The 21,233-nt window shown below is 38.6% G+C and overlaps 1 protein-coding gene and 1 long non-coding RNA gene across 2 annotated transcripts in view; one reads left to right on the top strand and one right to left on the bottom strand.

Annotated features, from left to right (window-relative positions):
• The window catches only part of LOC141085636 (uncharacterized), a 611,301-nt gene that overhangs the window by 209,523 nt on the left and 380,545 nt on the right, over nucleotides 1–21,233 (top strand). The window lies entirely within an intron of this gene.
• Nucleotides 5,407–21,233, bottom strand: part of CACNG7 (calcium voltage-gated channel auxiliary subunit gamma 7) — a 328,444-nt gene continuing 312,617 nt past the window's right edge. The window contains exons 4-6 of the mRNA XM_073571171.1: nucleotides 20,507–20,647; nucleotides 17,859–18,004; nucleotides 5,407–10,914 (exon numbers count right to left, since the gene is read on the bottom strand). Of these exons, the coding sequence (XP_073427272.1) occupies nucleotides 10,657–10,914; nucleotides 17,859–18,004; nucleotides 20,507–20,647 (545 nt within the window). The 3' untranslated portion in view covers nucleotides 5,407–10,656. The remainder of the gene's footprint in view (nucleotides 10,915–17,858; nucleotides 18,005–20,506; nucleotides 20,648–21,233) is intronic.

The raw sequence follows: 21,233 nt of genomic DNA, 5'->3' as shown, positions 1-21,233 counted from the left end.
GGTATTACATATTATCCTTTATATGGTGATAATTAGTCTGTAATTTCTTAATTGCTCTTTGTATAAATAGTGGCACTGTCACTAAATATATATATATATATATATATATATATATATATGTGTGTATATATATATATATATACATATGTATATATATATATATATATACTTAGTATGCTTGATCGAAGATTATGGTTCTGCTTTCTTCCCCGTATTCATGCATATGGGGTGACACCATATTTTCAGTGCATCTTTTGAATTTATTTGAACTGCTCTGTTAATGATAAAACTATTTTGAGATATGTTTTGTACTGTTTATTTTAAACTAGCTTGTCATTAAAAATATACCTTTTTAATAATTACTTAATCTTTTGTGACTTATATGCTCCATGTTTCTATGTTCTTATGAGATATTTCTTGCATACTTTTTTCCAGATCAAGACATCTCTACTGCTAATTTGCTCTTGTCCTCTCTATATATACTGGAGATGTCATACATTTTTTTCAGAAAACTTTAGAGGATCTTGCACTGCTTTGCGCCGGTTACTGGGGAACCATAAGTAAGAGAGGTAAAAACAACTAATAGATGTGGGCAAGGAGACTGCTTTTCATTTATTCAAAAACAGAATTTCATGTTCTGCTTTTTGATTTTTATTACCCAGGTCAGTGAGTGGAGAAACAGGGGCAGATTCCATTGTTGCAACCTGTGCACAGTTGCCCAAGAGTTAAGGGAGCCTCTTCCAACTCTTTATAAAGTGCTCTCAGTGAGCGAAACAAAATAGGAATCTTGTGGGTATGATAACTTTTAATGGCTAAAAAATAATAGAACATGATATTACAAAGCAAGCTTTCGGGACTGCTTACGTCCCTTCATCAGGCTGATATAACAAAATATTTGAAGAAACCTTATTTATATACAGTTTAAAGCACATGCTGGTATGATACATGGACATTTCCATAAACAAATACTGAGCTTGAAGAGAGAATCCTTAATTAGGTAAGATTGCATCAATGGTGTGAAAGTTCTGTGAGATCAAAGGGCTGTTTGGAGGAAATAGCTCAGATATGGTAATGGGCCATAAAACTTTCTGACAAATTGAGTCTTGTGTGAATAGAATGTGCTTTAAACTGTATATAAATAAGGTTTCTTCAAATATTTTGTTATATCAGCCTGATGAAGGGACGTAAGCAGTCCCGAAAGCTTGCTTTGTTACATCATTTACTATTATTTGTTAGCCATTAAAAGGTATCATACCGACAAGTTTCCTATTTTGTTTCTCTCACTGAGAGCACTTTATATATTTTTTTCTACTGGCTAACACGGTACCAAACCACTTTTTTCGTTTTACTTCCAACTCTAAAGCACCAAGCAGTTTCCTGCTCATACACGGTTTCTGCACATGGGCCCTATTGTGTCTGTGTCAGCATAAAATGATTGTGTAGGAAGAAAAAGGTTCATCCAATGCAGTACTTAACATCTTAACATGCTCATACCTCCTTCTCTGTAACAATTTGACAATGGAAATTGATTTAATATTGCCAGTTATAAAATTATTACTATGCAGTCAAATAAACAAGGATAGCTGTATTAGTTCCACTAAGACGTTGCATCAATTTCTTAAGGTGGCAACTACCCACATCAAGAAAATATGCAAACAGATGTAATTTCTGCAGCTTATACACTTTACGTGTCAAATCAACAAATGCAATATTTTATTAAGGATGAAAAACATATTGGTGCAATGAAAAGGTACAAGATAGTGAAGGGATTGACCAGCCCCTCAAAAATTAACATGGCTTAGTTATTAAAAAGAATAGTCAGATAGGCACAAGTACACAGAGCTCTGGTCATATGCCAACACATGAAAAATTGTACATTGTCTAACACAGGATAAAAAATAAAGCTGCAGGGATTCCACTTTGGAGCATTTCCAGATGATAAGGACACCTGGAATAATTGAAATATATTAGTATATAACTTACTAATTAATATACAGTGGGTACGGAAAGTATTCAGACCCCTTTAAATTTTTCACTCTTTGTTTCATTGCAGCCATTCGGTAAATTTAAAAAACTTCATTTTTTCCCATTAACGTACACTCTGCACCCCATCGTGACTGATAAAAAAACAGAAATACAGACATTTTTGCAAATTTATTAAAAAAGAAAAACTGAAATATCACATGGTCATAAGTATTCAGACCCTTTGCTCAGACACTCATATTTCAGTCACATACTGTCCATTTCCTTGTGATCCTCCTTGAGATGCTTCTACTCTTTCATTGGAGTCCAGCTGTGTTTAATTAAACTGATAGGACTTGATTTGTAAAGGCACACATCTGTCTATATAAGACCTCACAGCTCACAGTGCATGTCAGACCAAATGAGAATCATGAGGTCAAAGGAACTGGTTAAGGCACTCAGAGACAGAATTGTGCAAGGCACCGATCTGTCCAAGGTTACAAAATAATTTCTGCAGTACACAAGGTTCCTAAGAGCACAGTGGCCTCCATAACCCTTAAATGGAAGAAGTTTGGGACCATCAGAAGTCTTCCTAGACTTAGCCGTCCAGCCAAACTGAGCAATAATGGGAGAAGAGCCTTGGTGATAGAGGTAAAGAAGAAGCCCAATATCACTGTGGCTGAGCTCCACAGATGCAGTAAGGAGATGGGAGAAAGTTCCACAAAGTCAACTATCACTGTCGGGCCTTTATGGCAGAGTGGCCCGATGGAAGCTTCTCCTCAGTGCCAGACTTATGAAAGCCCACATAGAGTTTGCTAAAAACACATGAAGGACTCCCAGACTATGAGAAATAAGATTCTCTGGTCTGATGAAAAGAAGATAGAACTTTTTGGTGATAATTCTAAGCAGTATGGGTGGAGAAAAACAAGCACTGCTCATCACCTGCCCAATACAATCCCAACAGTGAAACATGGTGGCAGCATCATGCTATGGGAGTGTTTTCCAGCTGCAGGGACAGGACGACTGGTTACAATTGAAGGAAACATGAATGTGGCCAAATAGAGATATCCTGGATGTAAACCTCTTCCAGAGTGCTCTGAACCTCAGACTTGGCCGAAGGTTCACCTTTCAACAAGACAATGACCCTAAGCACACAGCTAAAATAACAAAGGAGAGGATTTAGAACAACTCTGACCATTCCTGACTGGCCCAGCCAGAGCCCTGACCTAAACTAAACTGGGCATCTCTGGAGAGACCTGAAAATGGCTGTCCACCAACTTTCATCATCTGACCGGATGGAACTGGGGATCCTCTGCAAGGAATAATGGCAGAGGATCCCCAAATCGAGGTGTGAAAAACTTGTTGCATCATTCCCATGAAGACTCATGGCTGTACTAGCTCAAAAGGGTGTTTCTACTCATTACTGAGCGAAGGGTCTGAATACTTATGACCAGGTGATATTTTAGTTTTATCTTTCTTAATAAATTTGCAAAAATGTATATATTTCTGTTTTTTTCAGTCAAGATGGGGTGCAGAGTGTACATTAATGAGAAAAAATGAACTTTTTTGAATTTGCCAAATGGCTGCAATGAAACAAAGAGTGAAATATTTAAAGGGGCCTGAATACTTTCCGTACTCACTGTATATATATATACAGCTCACTGCTTTGAAAAAAAAACAGGAATAAATCCAGACTGTGGTAGCAGTTTGCACGGAAAACGGATTGGAATAATTCCTTGCATGTAAAGGAAATAGTATGGTTTCTCCAGCGATCAGTCCAATGGTAGGGTAAAATATAACTTCTATTTTTCCATTAAAAAAGTTCACCAGAACACCCAGAAATTCAGTGGTGTTTTGCCTTGGTTTCATAATATATATGCGGTTTTGATTCATTCCTCACTTGGACCTAGAGGAAGACACATGTAGTGTCGAAACATGTCGTCCAAAAGGGATTGACTATTTGCAAAAATGTTACGGAAGAAACATGGAACTTTTTTAATGGAAAAATAAAAGTTATATTTTGCCCCACCTTTGGACTGATCGCTGGAGAAACCATATTATTTCCTATATATATATATATATATATATATATATATATATATATATATATATATTTGTTTGAAAGAAATTGAATTTGCCTCAAATTTTTGAAAATTTCAGATTCTCCTGAATCTAGAGTTTTTGCGATTCACTTTGTGCAAATTCATCAAAATGACAAAATGACAACTGGGCTTAATTGCAGAGAAGCATGAAAGTAGAGATGAGCGGATATGAAGAGATTCAAATCTATCAAATCTATTGTATATTACTGGGAAATTTGATTCCCTGAAAATTTATTCTCTGTGAATTGAATAAATTGAATATGCCTTTATTAGGCTCTGGGGTATAGAGACATTGCAGAGTGTTTTAAACATAAAATGTAGGAAACAGATAACACAAAAACATCCAATACCTCACCACTCAGTTCTGCGAGTCACTCTCCCCAGTAAGGTTAGCTGCTCCTCTTCTTTTTATCGACATTGTGGGCTGAAACTTTGGGCATCCTCATGCTAGGCAGACAGGGTAGAAGTCTCAGCTTTGCAAGAAGAGGCCATTGGTGGGGAGAGAAGTGTGGGGAGAGGATGCAGTGGAAGTGGCAGGGAGATGATCAGTGAGCCGAGTATTATATTTTTAACCTTTTTCTGGCCCTCTGTAGTTTAGCAAAATGTGGGATAGTTGGCCACTGTTTTACTAAATTCATGAACAAGAAGAATATGGATTTTTGGAAAACACTAGTAAAATTTAATTTGGTTAAAAAAATTGATATCCATATCACCATTAACTTGTCCCACTGTTCCTGTTGCTGACCATTGTCTCGTCATCCACAATGTCTGACCTCCTCTTTCCACCTGGTTACGACATATGATGAAAGAGAGAACCAGACACTGTGCTGCAGCAAGATAACTGAGTGGTGAGGCATCAAATTTGTTTTATGATCCCTTCCCCAGCCATCTAAAAATTAAAAAAAAAATTTGTCCAGACTGACACATTTGCTTTAAATTTGCAAATGAAGTGAATCAGAAAAAATGTGGATTTATTTTCTCATCTCTAATATATTTATCTGTTCTAAGTAGTATGATATATAACTTACTAATATAGTTTAATTGCATAACTTTGAAATATACTTGGTGTCAAAATTCTTCTCTGCAATTTTTCAAAATTTGTGTTTGGGTTAAAGGGTAACATTACTTTCAAGCAAGCATTATTTCTGACCATTATGTGACTTGTATCCTGCATATTCACCAGTTTTCACATCTGTAGGTTCTATCTCTAAATGTGAAATTCACTTGTAACTGGTGGGAGATTGACTGCTATAATGTTTCCCATGCACAGCACAGCACACAGGGATGGCTTCATTTTTCACGCATAGAGAGACGCAGCAGTAGCATGTATATTACTCAAGAGTACAGAGTGGTATAGATGTTTATTAATCTCTAGGGTGAGGTAAAAGACTTATGAGAAAGCTCAGCATAATCTTTCTGTGTCTTGCTTCGATTGGTTTCTTACTCTGCTACCACGATCCTCGGATCTCATGCCCTTAGACTTTTACTTTTGGGGTTATGTGAAGCAAAATGTGTACATTGAATGTGTCAACGACATTAATCACTTAAAACAGAGAATCAAAGACATTATTCACTCTGCTACACCAGATGTCCTTACCCGTGTGTGACAAGAACTTCACTATCGTTTGGATGTGTGTAGGGCAACAAATGGAGCCCACATCGAACTGCAGTGAATAGGCTTGAAACTGGGAGAGTTTTTCTTTTATTTGGAGCAGATTTCACATATCTATCGTTTTTTGTTTGCTTTCCGGTGACTGGTCAAAAGTGCACCATGACTTTACGGACACACTGTACATCATCGGCAGATATTTCTACTAGTTTGATACAATGTATCAGTCTGGAGCTTATGCTGTTTAGCTCTATTAGATATGATTTTATCTAGTTTTCTTAGCTGAGAGCAGGACTTGTTTGCAAATTCTGAATGTTAATAAAAGTTTTCTCACATCAAGCAAATACCTTGAAAATGATAAGGAATTTAAACAAAAATGAATTAAAAAAAAGTGAACATTAACCTTTTTTTCATGAAGCTGAAAACTCATATTTCCTGGTAATCTGTCATTTACTGCCTTGTTTGGTATATGAAATATTGGCATTTACAGTGCATCTGCCAATTACAGTGATTACCCCATCAATGTAAAAACATATTATAAAGAGCAGCTGTTCATTTTATATTTTTGCCTAGAAGTAAATTATATGTCATACAGGTGATGAAAACTCTATAATAAAGACATTTAGTGTAGACATCATATTTCAGAAATAGTGGAATAGCCCCTAGGTATCATTATCTTTATCATATTCAATCAAGAATCTTCAATATGCTTATAATGGAGGATTATGCAAATTCTTGGTACAGAATGAGATTTATTTATGATACAAAATATAATCAGGTCCAGGTTCCTGAGAACAGCCACTCTTATATGTACCAGCCATACTAATCCCAAATTTGTCTAAGAAGCCTCAGGTCAAGACTATGGAACCTGATGTATTATCACCATAAATGCTGATAGAATAAAATTTGCTATTACACTACTGGGCATCATTCATCATTCACAATATTTTGTCCACCAATTATATACTTCTGTGTTGATTGTTTACTTGTTAAACAAACATATAGCATTGACTAAAGAGTACAGGGGTTTGGTTAGTGCCCATGTCGGTCCTTTTTCAGTTCCATGTGAAAAATTAAATCTGTACAAAGACATATGGTGGACGCAATAAGCTTTGCTGAATTACATTTTAAGCTTCATCATTATGTCAGTTCTGTTGTATGCAACCGCGTTGAAAAGTGTCAGTTGATACAAAAAATTTAAATATTTTAATTTCTGAACAAGCAATGTAAACTATGTATGGCATTATCTGCAAAGTGTACTATTTAACATGTAGGGCTTGGATTACCTTAGAATCCAGTTAGAACTACATGGGAATTTATATGGCATTTTTATCATCCGCTTCCCCGCTAATGACGGAGAAAGGGTTTCAGCTTCACATGCATGCATAGCAGCTACCACCTATTAAATCCCTCAAAAGAACCAAATATTTTGCACATTCTCAAATCCAAGTAAAATTTCTTCTAAACATTTTAAAAGTTTAAGACAGAACCATAAAACAAGTTGAATATAATGAAGCAATTATCAAAATAAAAATGAAGCAATCTGTTTGGTCAGTTAGAGGTTTACATTATATATTACTTATATTCTCTCTTTTTAGTGGGTATAGCTTTTTCCTCTTAGATTTCTACTGATTCTTTTAAGAAATAATAGGTCATGAAAGCTCAGCTGTAACCTAAACTATAGCAAAAATATAATATCCTTAATTAGTAAGGAGAAAAGTATCTTATCAATAATGATATATCCAGAGATCATTACGGATCTTCTTTCGAAATGAAGGATTGGCAATCAAGTCGTTAATAAGATTGTCTACTTAAGACAAGAACTGTATTTATGTCTTGTTAAAGCATGTGATGTTACAGAGCGGTGTCCACAGTTTAAAAACCCTTCTGTTACCCAAAACAAAGCTCCGCTGCATAGTGGGAAAAGTGAAATGCTAAAATGATCAGTAAACTGTTAAAGGAACTGTATTGGATAGGCAAACACTTTAAATATCAATAAAGCATATCTCCGATGAAAATTGATGCATTTATACTTTCCCTCCACTCTGCATATGCTAAGAATTCAGAGCAGTGCAGAGGCTGCTGTAATCACAGGACTCACTTTGCTAGCAATGCTTTGTTTGGGATACACGTCCAACAACTTGAATGCCAATTTACGATATAATCTCCTTTAATGCAACGTGTGTATATACATATATGTACCGTATTTTTCTGACTATAAGACGCACTTTTTCCCCATAAAATTTGGGGGGAAATGAGGGTGTGTCTTATAGTTGCAATGTATGGTACTTACACAGCATGATAGCAGCAGGAGTTGGTCGATTCTTCCGGTGGTCCGGGTCTGAAGCTGCAGGGCGATGATTATGCGGCTGGTGCGGCAGTGCTCTGTGGTGCTGGTGCTCAGTGGTGCTGGGAGCTCCAGTGATATTTTCTGAAAGCCCAGAGCCCCACACTTCTATATCCCCGATGCTGTGGCTTCCGAGAAAATGGCGGTGCATGCACAGATTGGGGTCTTGGCTCCGAGATCTAGTTGCAGAGATCTCAATCTGCACCTGGCGAATCAATAAGGCCTCTGGGAAAATGGCCGCCATCTCAATCTGCACATGCGCCGCCTCTGGCAGCCATTTTCAGAAAATGTCACTGGAGCCCCCTGCACCACCGAGCACTACCGCACGTTCATTGCCCTGCAGCGTCGGACATCAGAAAATGTCGCCGGAGCCCCCACACCACCGAGCAATGCCGCACCAGCCGCACCATCATCGTCCTGCAGAGTTGGACATCAGAAAATGTCCCCAGAGCCGCCACACCACCGAACATCCCTGCACCAGGCTGCATGGGAGTGAGATCATCGTTCTGCAGCGTCGGACCACCAAAAGAGTTGCCCGACTCTTGCTGCCACCAGTGCTGTCGATCCCCACGGGTAGGATTAATTCAGGACTGTAAGACAGACCCACATTTGACGCATTAATTTTTTGCCCCCGTTTTCCTTCCGAAAATTTGGGGTGCCTCTTAAAGTCCGGTGCCTCTTATAGTCTGAAAAATACGGTATACAGTATGTAAATAAATATATTCCGTAAACCGCAATGATTTCCAGACAAAGCATTATTTTATCACTATATCTCATGTTATATTTCTTACATTGCATTGATATATATATCAACTATCTATATACATTTCAGTGCTCTTTAGACACCATTATATTCTGCTCACTGCAGAAACAAAATGTCTTCCGTGGATGAAAGGATATACAATGGGCAAAATGCAAGCCAAGCCTTTCCAAGTCCCTGTGAAAATCACAGCATTAAAATAATTACATCAGTCTATACATAATGTTTCTGTACATTACCAACACTTAAGATTGTGTTGTAGGGATAGTGCAACGTGGGGAAATGCCTTTGACGTGTGTTGTCAGCTAGCCTTCGACAAATGCTGTCTGTTTTTGCACATTGTGCCAGGAAGTTTAAATTAAGACATTCAGTATTTATTGACTTTTCTTCTTCAGTGTCTGTCCCCATAAAGGTCTACATGAGTAAGTGGTGAACTTTCTCATTGTTATCAATGGCAAAAATGCAAAGAACAAGGTCTTCCCCACCATTGAAAGAGTGACACAAACTATGACCATGAAAGGTCTATCTGATGATCAGCCTTCAGATAGTGTCCTTGATACCCCATCAGATATCTTTACTAGAACAATCAGATTGCAATGCATATTTGGCTTTGGTTCCTTTTTTTCCTCCTAACATTTGAAGATTAAATTAGAAATCGTAGCATAATGTTTCTTCGGGAAGTGACATTTATGAGGACAAAAAAATGTCTGTAGCTACCACAATGGACAGAAAACAGCAGCATCTGTAAAACTTTAGATGACAACTTCCAAGATACTGCGCATCATGAAGAGGATGGTTAAGGAAGTCTTTTAGGTTTTCCCAGTATGTGGCAATAAAAACTAGATATTCAATCCATGATACACCACGTATCCACAAAATGTAGCGTGTTTTTTGCTTCATTTGCTTCATTGAGAATTAAGTCACTTTGTTTTCTTCAATACTTTCTCTTGCTGGAGAGATTTTGCTATAAGCATTTTCTTCTTATGAGTCTGGTTAACATTGCGTGATAATAAAACAGGACAGAAAATGTCTTCTGCTTGTTTTCCCTTCAATCTTCCATGTAAATCATTGAAGAATTTAGAAATATTTTACATAGTCAAAAGTTTAGTATTGAATATCAATCTCCTTTAAAGTATTAAGAAACTACTTTATAGAAAATAGAACAAACATGTTAAGAAGGAAAGAAAAATTAAAAATAAATGCCATAAAGCAAAGTATAAAAGATGGAGATATGATATGAATACATTATATATTTTTGTGGTCAATAAACCATGAAAACAGTAAGGAAAAAAAATGAAATAACCTCTTAAAGGTGTTGTCCACTACTTAATATTCCTTTATTAATTGGCCCAGGGAGGTTAAGAAAAAATGTAAGTAAACCTTAACAATTCCAAGATTGCCGCTGCTCCTCCAAACTCAGCACTACATCCACTGCCGGTCTCCAGGCATCAATAGTCTATGGAGGCATCACGTGATTGTTACAACCAGTAAGCATTCACTGATTGTCTGCAGCGTTCACATTTTGTCTGAGCCTGTTTCTTCTGCTTAAATAAAATGTGAATGCTGGTTGGCTTGGCTGCCGTGATGAGTTCGGAGGAGCGACACCAGTCCAGGAAATTAGTTATTATGTTTTTATACTTGTGTTTTTGTCACCTCTCTGAGCCTAATGACAAGACGTTCTCCAGTAGTGGACAACCCTTAAATGGTAGTTGAGCAGTAAGATTCCGCAAAATGGGAAAAAAGCTGACGTTTTAAACTCTGCAATATAATGTCTCTAGTTTAACAGGTCGGACAGTCAAACTATGATGTCTGTATGGCAAGTTTCATAGTAGAGAGATGTTTAGAGCTTCCAAACAGTTTGCCTGTCATGGCTCTTTTAGCAGGGTGACGTTGATATGTGTATGTGGTCTGGGTACTTGATTGCAGGAGGATAGTTCTGAGTCATCTGGATTGACACGTCGCTAGAGATTTCCGATGGGCTGCGGCCACGATGCCATACTTCAGGGTGTAGAAACTGACCTGAGTAGTCTGAACAGTCGCTGAGACGAGGACGGTAGAAGGCAGGATGGGGACGATACATCTCTTCTTCTGCATAACGCTTTGTGAATAAATACACAGACATAACACCAGCTCCCTTCAAAAGTGAGGAAACAGAAGTAATAAAATCAATGTACAATATTATACGTTCTAAAAGATGCATAGGTTTATTTGAGACAATTTTCTGCAATGTTTTATTAGAGGTTAGAGCTCCATTATAGTTCTACTATGGAGAAAACAGACTTATTTTAAAAGTCATGATTATTCTCAATTGTCATGATTAGAAGGTTAGCATGTCACTCTTGTTGATGTGCATAGGGTTTCATGGGCAGAAATACTATTAGTGTAACCTGTGCAGCCTCACTAGGGCCCAAGAGTTAAGGGGGCCACCACCACCTCCAGAGCAGGTGGAATTGTGCATCATGCTGAGCTATTGGACTGCAAGGGGCTCATTCACTGATTTTGCATATGGATCTTCTTTTGTCTGTGTCCATCCTTGGTGGGGACTGACAAATGATTGGTACTCCTAATGGCAACCCTAGGCTAATGAAATTTCTGTACTATAAAGGAAAATGTGGCATTTTACCTTCATTATACTCCTTGTTAATGCTAATAGTTTACAAATGCTCTCTTAAGAGAAAAATATTAAAATTTGAAAGTCCTCATTGGTTGATACATTTTATTGGTTAACTGAAAAAATGGTAACAAATTGCAAGCTTTCAAGACTACTCAGTAGTGTTGAGCATTCCGATACCGCAAGTATCGGGTATCGGCCGATACTTGCTGTATCGGAATTCCGATACCGACTTCCGATATTTTTTCAATATCGGAAGTCGGCATCGGAATCGGAAGTTCAAAGTTGATTGACAGCCTGACGTCATCATGATGCGCGGTGTGTGCGCATCATGATGCGCCGTCATTTCGGGCCTTCCGGGGGTCTCTGCCGGCCTGCCGGGGGGCTGTGTGGACTGCCCGGGGTCTGTACCGGCCTGCCGGGGGGCTGTGCCGGCCTGCCGGTGGTCTGTGCACCCTGTGGGGGTCTGTACCGGCCTGCCGGGGGGCTGTGCCGGCCTGCCGGTGGTCTGTGCACCCTGTGGGGGTCTGTACCGGCCTGCCGGGGGGCTGTGCCGGCCTGCCGGGGGGCTGTGCTGATGTCCGGGGGTCTGTGCAAGCATCGTCCGATGGGACTATAAGTCCCATCTGGCGATGCCTGCTACCATGACAGTGATTGACACATTAGCCAATGATGGGACAGTAGTAGTCCCATCATCCGGCTAATGTGTTAAATGTTAAAAAAAAAATACTACATACATACTACATACATACTACATGCATGCTACATACATACTACACGCTACATACATATCACATACATACTACATACATACTACATACATACTACATGCATGCTACATACTACATGCTACATACATACTACATATATACTACATGCATGCTACATACATACTACATGCTACATACATACTACATATATACTACATACATACTACATACATACTACATGCTACATACCACATACATACTACATACATACTACATGCTACATACATACTACATATATACTACATGCATGCTACATACATACTGCATGCTACATGCATGCTACATACATACTACATACATACTACATGCTACATACATACCACATATATACTACATACATACTACATACAATACATTCATACAATACATACATAGACATACAGTACATATAACATAGAGTAACATACTTATCAATACTTGTCACATTGTTCCCCGAAGCCATTGTCTTTTACGGAATAAATATTAACATAACAAACCACAAAAATACTCACCCACGATCCGAAGCAGTCCACGAGTGTGTCCCACGACGATCTTGGGTAGAGAACTGCAGCATCAGCTGTTGCTGCCGTTCTCTACGGGCTGCAGGAATCCAATGACGGAAGGTAGGTATCCTTCCGCACTGTATTCCTCCGCCACTTAAAAAAAAAAAAGTCCCTAGTCTCACTTTATGCCATTGCTGCGTGGGAATTTCCCACACAGCAATGGCATAAAGTGAGACTAGGGACTTTTTTTTTTTTAAGTGGCGGAGGAATACAGTGCGGAAGGATACCTACCTTCCGTCATTGGATTCCTGCAGCCCGTAGAGAACGGCAGCAACAGCTGATGCTGCAGTTCTCTACCCAAGATCGTCATGGGACACACTCGTGGACTGCTTCGGATCGTGGGTGAGTATTTTTGTGGTTTGTTATGTTAATATTTATTCCGTAAAAGACAATGGCTTCGGGGAACAATGTGACAAGTATTGGTAAGTATGTTACTCTATGTTATATGTACTGTATGTCTATGTATGTATTGTATGAATGTATTGTATGTAGTATGTATGTAGTATATATGTGGTATGTATGTAGCATGTAGTATGTATGTAGTATGTATGTAGCATGCATGTAGCATGCAGTATGTATGTAGCATGCATGTAGTATATATGTAGTATGTATGTAGCATATATGTAGTATGTATGTAGCATGTAGTATGTATGTAGCATGCAGTATGTATGTAGCATGCATGTAGTATATATGTAGTATGTATGTAGCATATATGTAGTATGTATGTAGCATGTAGTATATATGTAGTATGCATGTTGCATGCATGTAGTATATATGTAGTATGTATGTTGCATGTAGTATATATGTAGTATGTATGTAGCATGTAGTATGTATGTAGTATGTATGTAGTATGTATGTGGTATGTATGTAGCATGTAGCATGCATGTAGTATGTATGTAGTATATATGTGGTATGTATGTAGCATGTAGTATGTAGCATGCAGTATGTATGTAGTATATATGTGGTATGTATGTAGCATATATGTAGTATGTATGTAGCATGTAGTATGTATGTAGCATGCATGTAGTATATATGTAGTATGTATGTAGCATATATGTAGTATGTATGTAGCATGTAGTATATATGTAGTATGTATGTTGCATGTAGTATATATGTAGTATGTATGTTGCATGTAGTATATATGTAGTATGCATGTTGCATGCATGTAGTATATATGTAGTATGTATGTTGCATGTAGTATATATGTAGTATGAATGTAGCATGTATGTAGTATGCATGTTGTATGTATGTAGCATGTATGTAGCATGTAATTTTTTTTTTTTTTTTTACATTCAACACATTAGCCGGATGATGGGACTACTACTGTCCCATCATTGGCTAATGTGTCAATCACTGTCATGGTAGCAGGCATCGCCCGATGGGACTTGTAGTCCCATCGGACGATGCCTGCACAGACCCCCGAAGCCTGCACAGCCCCCCGGCAGGCCGGCACAGCCCCCCGGAGCCTGCACAGCCCCCCGGCAGGCCGGCACAGCCCCCCGGAGCCTGCGCAGACCACCGGCAGGCCGGCACAGCCCCCCGGCAGGCCGGCACAGCCCCCCTGCAGGCCGGCACAGCCCACCGGAGCCTGCACAGCCCCCCTGGCAGGCCGGCACAGACCACCGGAGCCTGCACAGACCCCCTGGCAGGCCGGCACAGCCCCCCGAAAGGCCCGTACAGACCCCAGAGAGGCTGTACAAGGGAAAAACAGGATTTTTCTTATTCCGATACCGGAAGTCCCATAGACTTGAATGGGACTTCCGGTATCGGAATCGGCGATACCGATACTTTTTTTTAAGATCGGCCGATCCATTCCGATCCGATACTTTGAAGTATCGGACGGTATCGCTCAACTCTACTACTCAGGTCTCTTCAACAGTCACAGAATAACACAAAAAACTGAAGAGTCACATATTTATACACAGTAGGGCACAAGTGTAGTGCAACAGATCAGACAAGTGATGTGAAGCAGGACCATTAGTATGGGAGAAGGAGAGGCAGTTGTGACTGTAAATACTGGAACAGTTCATCGATATGGACTGTGAAAGTTTTATTTTCCTATGATTTAGCTGTGGTCCATGGTTGTGATGCCCCCAAAATATCTGAGGAGCACATTCCTTAGTAAATGTAGAAAGACATAAATCCATGGAACACACTCATTCCTGCACTGAGTGTATCTAAGGTTGTCATAAGTTTCAGAGCAGGCATGAATGTGTCGCATTGGTTTATGTCTTTCTACATCTAGTAAGGAATTTGCTCCTCTGACCTTTTTGGGGGTATTACAATCATGGACCAGACCTCAGTCACAGGATAATAAAACTTTTCAAACTCTTTACCTATTTACTATGGTTGTTTTTTGTTTTTTGTTTTTTTTTTTAAAGGAGACCAGGGATTCAATGGAATGGGTGTTAGGTGAGTATATGATTGTTTATTATTTTCTATTTTTTACAGGGGACAAAGGCCTCAATGGAATGGGCATTAGGTGAGTATAACTTTGTTTTTTATTTTTAAATAAAGTAAAACGGTGTGAATTTTTATTTTCAAATAAAGGATTTTATTCTGACCTTGTGTATTTCTACAATCTCACTATGGGGTTAGTAATTGATTGTCATCTTATAAATGCCTCTCCATTAATTACTTGCCGGCTTGATATCAGCTGCCTTGAAACAGCTGTCATCAACCCTACAAATATTAACCCCATTTGTCACCGCCACAGGGAGGTGGGAACAGCTGCCAAAGTGACAGAATTGACACATCTAATAGATGTGCTTTTTCTTGGGCAGCTGCGGGTTGTTATTTTTAGGCTGGGAGGCAATATCCATGGCCCCTTACCAGCCTGAGAATACCAGCCCTCAACTGATTGCTGTTTTAGCTTGGCTGGTTGTCAAAAATGTGCAGAACCGCACACCATTTTTTAATTATTTAAAAAAAACAGCATGGGAAAACCTCTGTCCTTGATAACCAGCCATAATAAAGCTGACATCTAAGGGCTGCAGTCCCCAGCTGTCAGTTTTGCAATGCTGGTTAACAAAAATAGAGGGCAACCCATGCCTTTTTTTATTTATTTTTTTTATTTATAGCGCAGGTGCTGGCTGATGAATACTCCCATCAGCCGGCATCTGCTCTCACTGTAATCAGCAACAGCAGATGTATAGTGATGGCAATAGTAGTCTTATAAGCCGATGCCTGTGACTAGAAGTAAAATTTGTGATTATTTGTTTGATATTTTTCACTGTTTTTTAATAACACTGATGTTTATAAGAGATTTTCTCTTATTCCACTCTTCTTGCGCTACATTTTTTCATGCTCAGAGTTTTAGCTGCAATAATCTGTCCTTGGAATGTAGTCCCTATTGCCACCATTGTATTTCTGCAATTAAGGACTTTTGTGATTAATGTCTAACATATTCATGTGCAAACCTTTGTAAATCTTGCTTGATTGAATATCTACACTGTTCATTTGCAGCAACAACTGGAATTTCACTGTAACTGCTTATGCGTTTGGCCATATTATGGCTTTGGACAACCTCTGAGCCCTAATGCAGCACTTACTGTATAAAATCTCTATTAGTTCTTGTTGCACATTCAAATGCCTAATATATTTCGTATAGAGATTTTTTTTTGTTGGATTCATTTGAAATCTCACAGAAAAAAACAGTGGCATGATCCCACATGCCACAGTATAAACTGTTGATCATCTTTGTAAATTGGCACAAACCAGAGGCTTAACATGGAAAGAAGGAGACCCTATAGACCAGGGTTCCCCAACTCCAGTCCTCAAGGCCCACCAACAGGTCATGTTTTCAGGATTTCCCTTGTATTGTACAGTTGATGCAATTGTCACCTGAGCAATACTAAGGAAATCCTGAAAACATGATCTGTTGGTGGGCCTTGAGGACTGGAGTTGGGGAACCCTGCTATAGACCCACTAGCTGTAGGGACTCCAATGTTTTCCATTGGTCATCAATGGTTTCATGCACGTGGCTCTACAATGTGAATGACCTCTAATATTGTTGATCAGATGTACACAGGTTACAAATTTACAACTCATAACATACTTAAACCTATTGAGTTTGTGATGTAAAGTATATGTGTAGTAGAATTTAATCTCTGTATACTAGGTAGAAGGCTAAACGTAGTATTCCCTCACTATCTACTTTAGTCACTATTTGTTAAATGGAATCCATCACCAGGTTTTTGCCATCTAATATGAGAGCAGCATAATGTAGAGACAGATGCCCTTATTCCAGTGATGTGTAACTTACTGGGCAACTTGCTGTAGTTTTTATAAAATCACTATTTTATCAGCTAGAAATTATGACTAGAGGACCGGTAAACCTCTTACAACATAGTACTCCATATTCATGAGCTTTGTATAACCCTGTCCCCACCACTGATTGGCAGATTTCTGCCTATGCAGAATGTACACAAAAAGCTTCCAATCAGTGGTGTGGATGGGGTTATACAGAGCTCAGCATTCATAGCAGTGCTAGATCTGCAGTAGAGAAAACACTGATTTTATCAAAACAGCCCAGTAAGGCTGGTTTCACATTTGAGTCATTTTGCACAGCGTTTGATCCTCATAGATCTGCATGCGTCATGCGTACATATATTTAACATGGTGTATGCAGGGACACGTTTGCATGCTTTTACGTACGCATGCGTCATTTCACGGTGTGCGGCGGGGCGGGGCTAACTCAACATGTTGCATTTTTTGAGGCATCAAAAATCCATCAAATATGCGCTGGCATGCGCATGTGGATGAGTGTGTCAAAAAATGCATTACTTTCTATGGGTACACATTGGTACGCAAGGACATGCATATCGAACGCATGCGCATGAACAACACAAACGCATGCAAAAATGCATACAAACGCAGCGTTTTTTGCATCATGCGTAAGATTATGCGGATAAAAAACGCTGCGTAAACATGCGCTTGCATGAGTTTTTGCATGCATTTGCGCATGCAGATGATACGCTGCGCACAGAAACACTAATGTGAACCTAGCTTAAATAATACATCGCTGCAATCAAGGTCTCTGATGCTACAGAACGCTGTTCTCCGGTGGGCCAGCAAAAAACTGTTTCCAGATTCCCTTCAATACATGTTGTATCAGTTTTAAGCATTTGTCTTTAATAAAATAATGGTGACAAACCTCTTTAAGAAGGAACGAGGAGGCTGCAAATGCAAAAGACCACCCATATCGGTAATGGAAGTATTGTTCAGAGCTACTGGGTCTGTTCATAACTTCATCATTGATACTGGAGATGTAAAGGACCAAACCTACAATAAGGGAAAGGCCTGTAATATAATCAGGACATTGTTAATATTAGTAGTCAGAATTATTTTCATTTACTAATCATTCAAAGCAGATAACCCCAAATATGTAAAAAAGCCTGAACTGACCAATTCGAAATAGAAACTCAAGACCCAAAAAGAAGAAAAACTGAAAAAAAGCCAAATGGTATCAAAATGACTTATCAAACTTAATTAGATCAAGATAGATTAAAATTACATGTAGAGGGGATGAAAAACCTGAAAGAGGACAATAATCAAAGATGTGTACCCATATGTGATTATATTTCAAGAATATTATATCCCAGATAAAAAAAATCAATCAAAGGTATCACATAGAATGCTTATATAGAACAGAGAATAAAAAACATGATGTAAAGTATTTGTATCTCCTAAAGCATATCAGAAATAAAGTGCTATAGTGCATAAGGGCATCAATTCCTCAAGAGAGCAAATAGGAAAGATGATCTCCTACTATGTGTATTGGAACTGAATGAACCCAGTAAACATAAATGGTCTTAGTATTTTTAATTTATATATACCTGGGAAGCAGTGAGGAATCAGGGGACACATGATGAAGCGCCCACCCCAAAGCGCGTTTCGGCATCAGCCTTCGTCACCCCTGATCTCTATCTAATAAAGTTTGATATGTCATTTTGATACGATTTGGCTGCTTTTGGTTTATCTCCCTTTTTGTTTTTTTATTTAAACTCAAAATGTTTTATGACATACTAACTACTGTACCTACACATCTCTCCCAATGTTTTTGGGATGACCACAAGATGGTCATTGATGGTCAAGATGTCATTTTATAGGCACTACTACTGTAGACAAAATGACTCTGTCATCCTTCTCCTAGTACTACCTCAGTTAGTTAGGCCAAGTTTCAATATTTCATGAGATCGCAGCAACTGGAGACAAATTGTCCTCACGACCATTGTGTTCCCTTTCTCAAGCAAAGATGTCATGATCACAGCAATTTATTTACTCTCTTCCATAGTATTTTTTTAACATCCAATATTAAGCTCTGTATTGTCCTTTATCCTCCTTCATATTTTGTCTTGCACCATAAGAGTGGTAACTTTTGACTCAAGTGATATTAAATTGGTCCTGCACAATAGCAATCGGAGAACGCACTAGAAGACAATGGCAAATCGATGTAAATTTGATTATCTATTGTGTTCCTCAAAAATTAATGCATTGTCTTGCATGTGAAATTCTCTTATCTGCATTTATTTAGTTTATTCTGCTGTTGCCACTAAGGCTATGTTCACAAGTTTGCATTGGCAACTTGAAAATCTAACATGCAAACCCGATTCATCAAAACTGGCGATTTTCTTGCCGGTGGTGCAGAGGTGTCTTAAGGAGAGTCAGGAGTGTCTGACGAGTGGCGTATGCCTCTATTCACCAAATCAGAAATCTTACTCAAGTTGCTGATGAGGAGTCATGCTGAAGTCAGATGATCCTGATTCATGAAGAAGTGCATGCCTCTATATGAATATGGAGCGCCTGACAAGTGGTGTGCGCCTCTCTGTACAATGCAAGAAGTCTTACTCCAGTCAATGACTGACATTTCTGGCAAATGGGACCTCTCAGCTGGTCATAAGTTAGATAACCTGTGGCATCAAGTTCCCGCCGAGCCCCACTCTGCCCTAGCTTCACTCATTTGAAAATGCTAACATTCGCAAAATTTTGTCACAACTCTGTGTTTGCACCTAAATTTTTTGTGTTTTCAAAGATTTTACGCAGTAATTCTGGCATGAAAGCTTTGATGAATGGAGTCCAACGTGTGTTAAATTAGTATAGATACAACATAATTTTAGATTTATTTACTAAGTATTATATTAGCAGTAGTACAGGGTGATAACCTAACTGCATGTAAAATGGCAAAAAGCACACGGTAAGACATTGCCATTGCTATAAAAATGAAAAGTTACTTTTAGTACTAAATATGGAAGCGTTATCTCATCTCCACATAAAGAGAGAAAAACAGCACAAAACACAGGAAGGGATAAAATATGCTGTAAGAAATCACACGGCTCCGTGCCAGATGTATAAAATTCTGTTCTTTACAATTAGGGATGAGCTGCTGTAGTTAGTGAATTCTCTCATCTGTGAAATTCTCTTTTTTCCAATTAAAGAACTGTATTCCCATCATCTCATACAATGGAACCTAAAACTCTGGCTAGAATTTAGTCCTCTATTGATTAAGTAGAGGAAATCTATTTGTCTAATTCATTGTTTCCGTATTTACAAAACATGATGGCCCCGGGGTTAAACCACCGGAGGGTCGAAAAATATAAAACAATAGATTATATGGACACAACAATAGAAGAAGAGTATGTCCGAGTCCTATCTATAATCTCGCTATAAAGAACTGTAATATTAAAGTTAATACAATGTGCCTGAAGTCAATTAAACAAAAACCATCCACTATCATAAATGCTTTTTTTTACCTAAAAAGTAGATGTTTGAATTTTTGTAGCAAAGTTTGTAACAATAACTTACCAGAGAGTATAAAGAAAATGCCAGACACAAATGCCAGAATTGTCCTCTGTGGTCGGATGTGCCCAATGTTGCTGATAACAAAGGCAGTAAACACAAGGAAAAGGCTGACCATGGGGAATGGCGTAGCACTACGGATCGTCTCTGCAGAAAAGATAAAACACATCTGTAAACAGAGCAGAACTTTTTTTTTTTGTTTAAAAGGAGCAGCACACCAGCAATTTTTTTGGCCTATATGCCGTAATATAGACTGTACCTAAAACTAATGTGGGGGGGATTGTGATTGACTTGTGAACACCAGTTTTAGGTCATGTGCCATTTCTGGGTAGACTGGCAGTATACTGCTTCTAACAAGTTTCACTTTATGCAGACCACATTTCCCATGATTCTCCTGGCATTTTAGGGGTGAGGGACAAGTCTTATCATGTTGCATGATCTAGAGATTTAGTGTATCCTATGTGATGCATACTACAGTTTCAGTGTTTCATTTAGGGTGTTTCCAGCAGACTCTGTGTTTCCTGTGTGATGTACATACCTCAGTCTCTGTATCCCATGCTATGTATATACATACAGTAAGTCTCAGTATATCCCAGTGTAACCCATGTAGCATATATATAGCAGTCTCAGTGTGTTGTCTGTGGTGTTAACAGCACAGTCTCAATTTATCCAATGTGATGTATGTACAACAGTATAACTGTATCCTATTTGATGTGTATACAGCAGGATATAC

This window comes from Dendrobates tinctorius, unplaced genomic scaffold, assembly GCF_039654945.1.
Source record: "Dendrobates tinctorius isolate UK_male_01 unplaced genomic scaffold, ASM3965494v1 ptg000028l, whole genome shotgun sequence".
NCBI lineage: Eukaryota > Metazoa > Chordata > Amphibia > Anura > Dendrobatidae > Dendrobates > Dendrobates tinctorius.
Note: the sequence above shows the minus strand (reverse complement) of the source record. Positions and strands in the feature narration are given on the sequence as shown.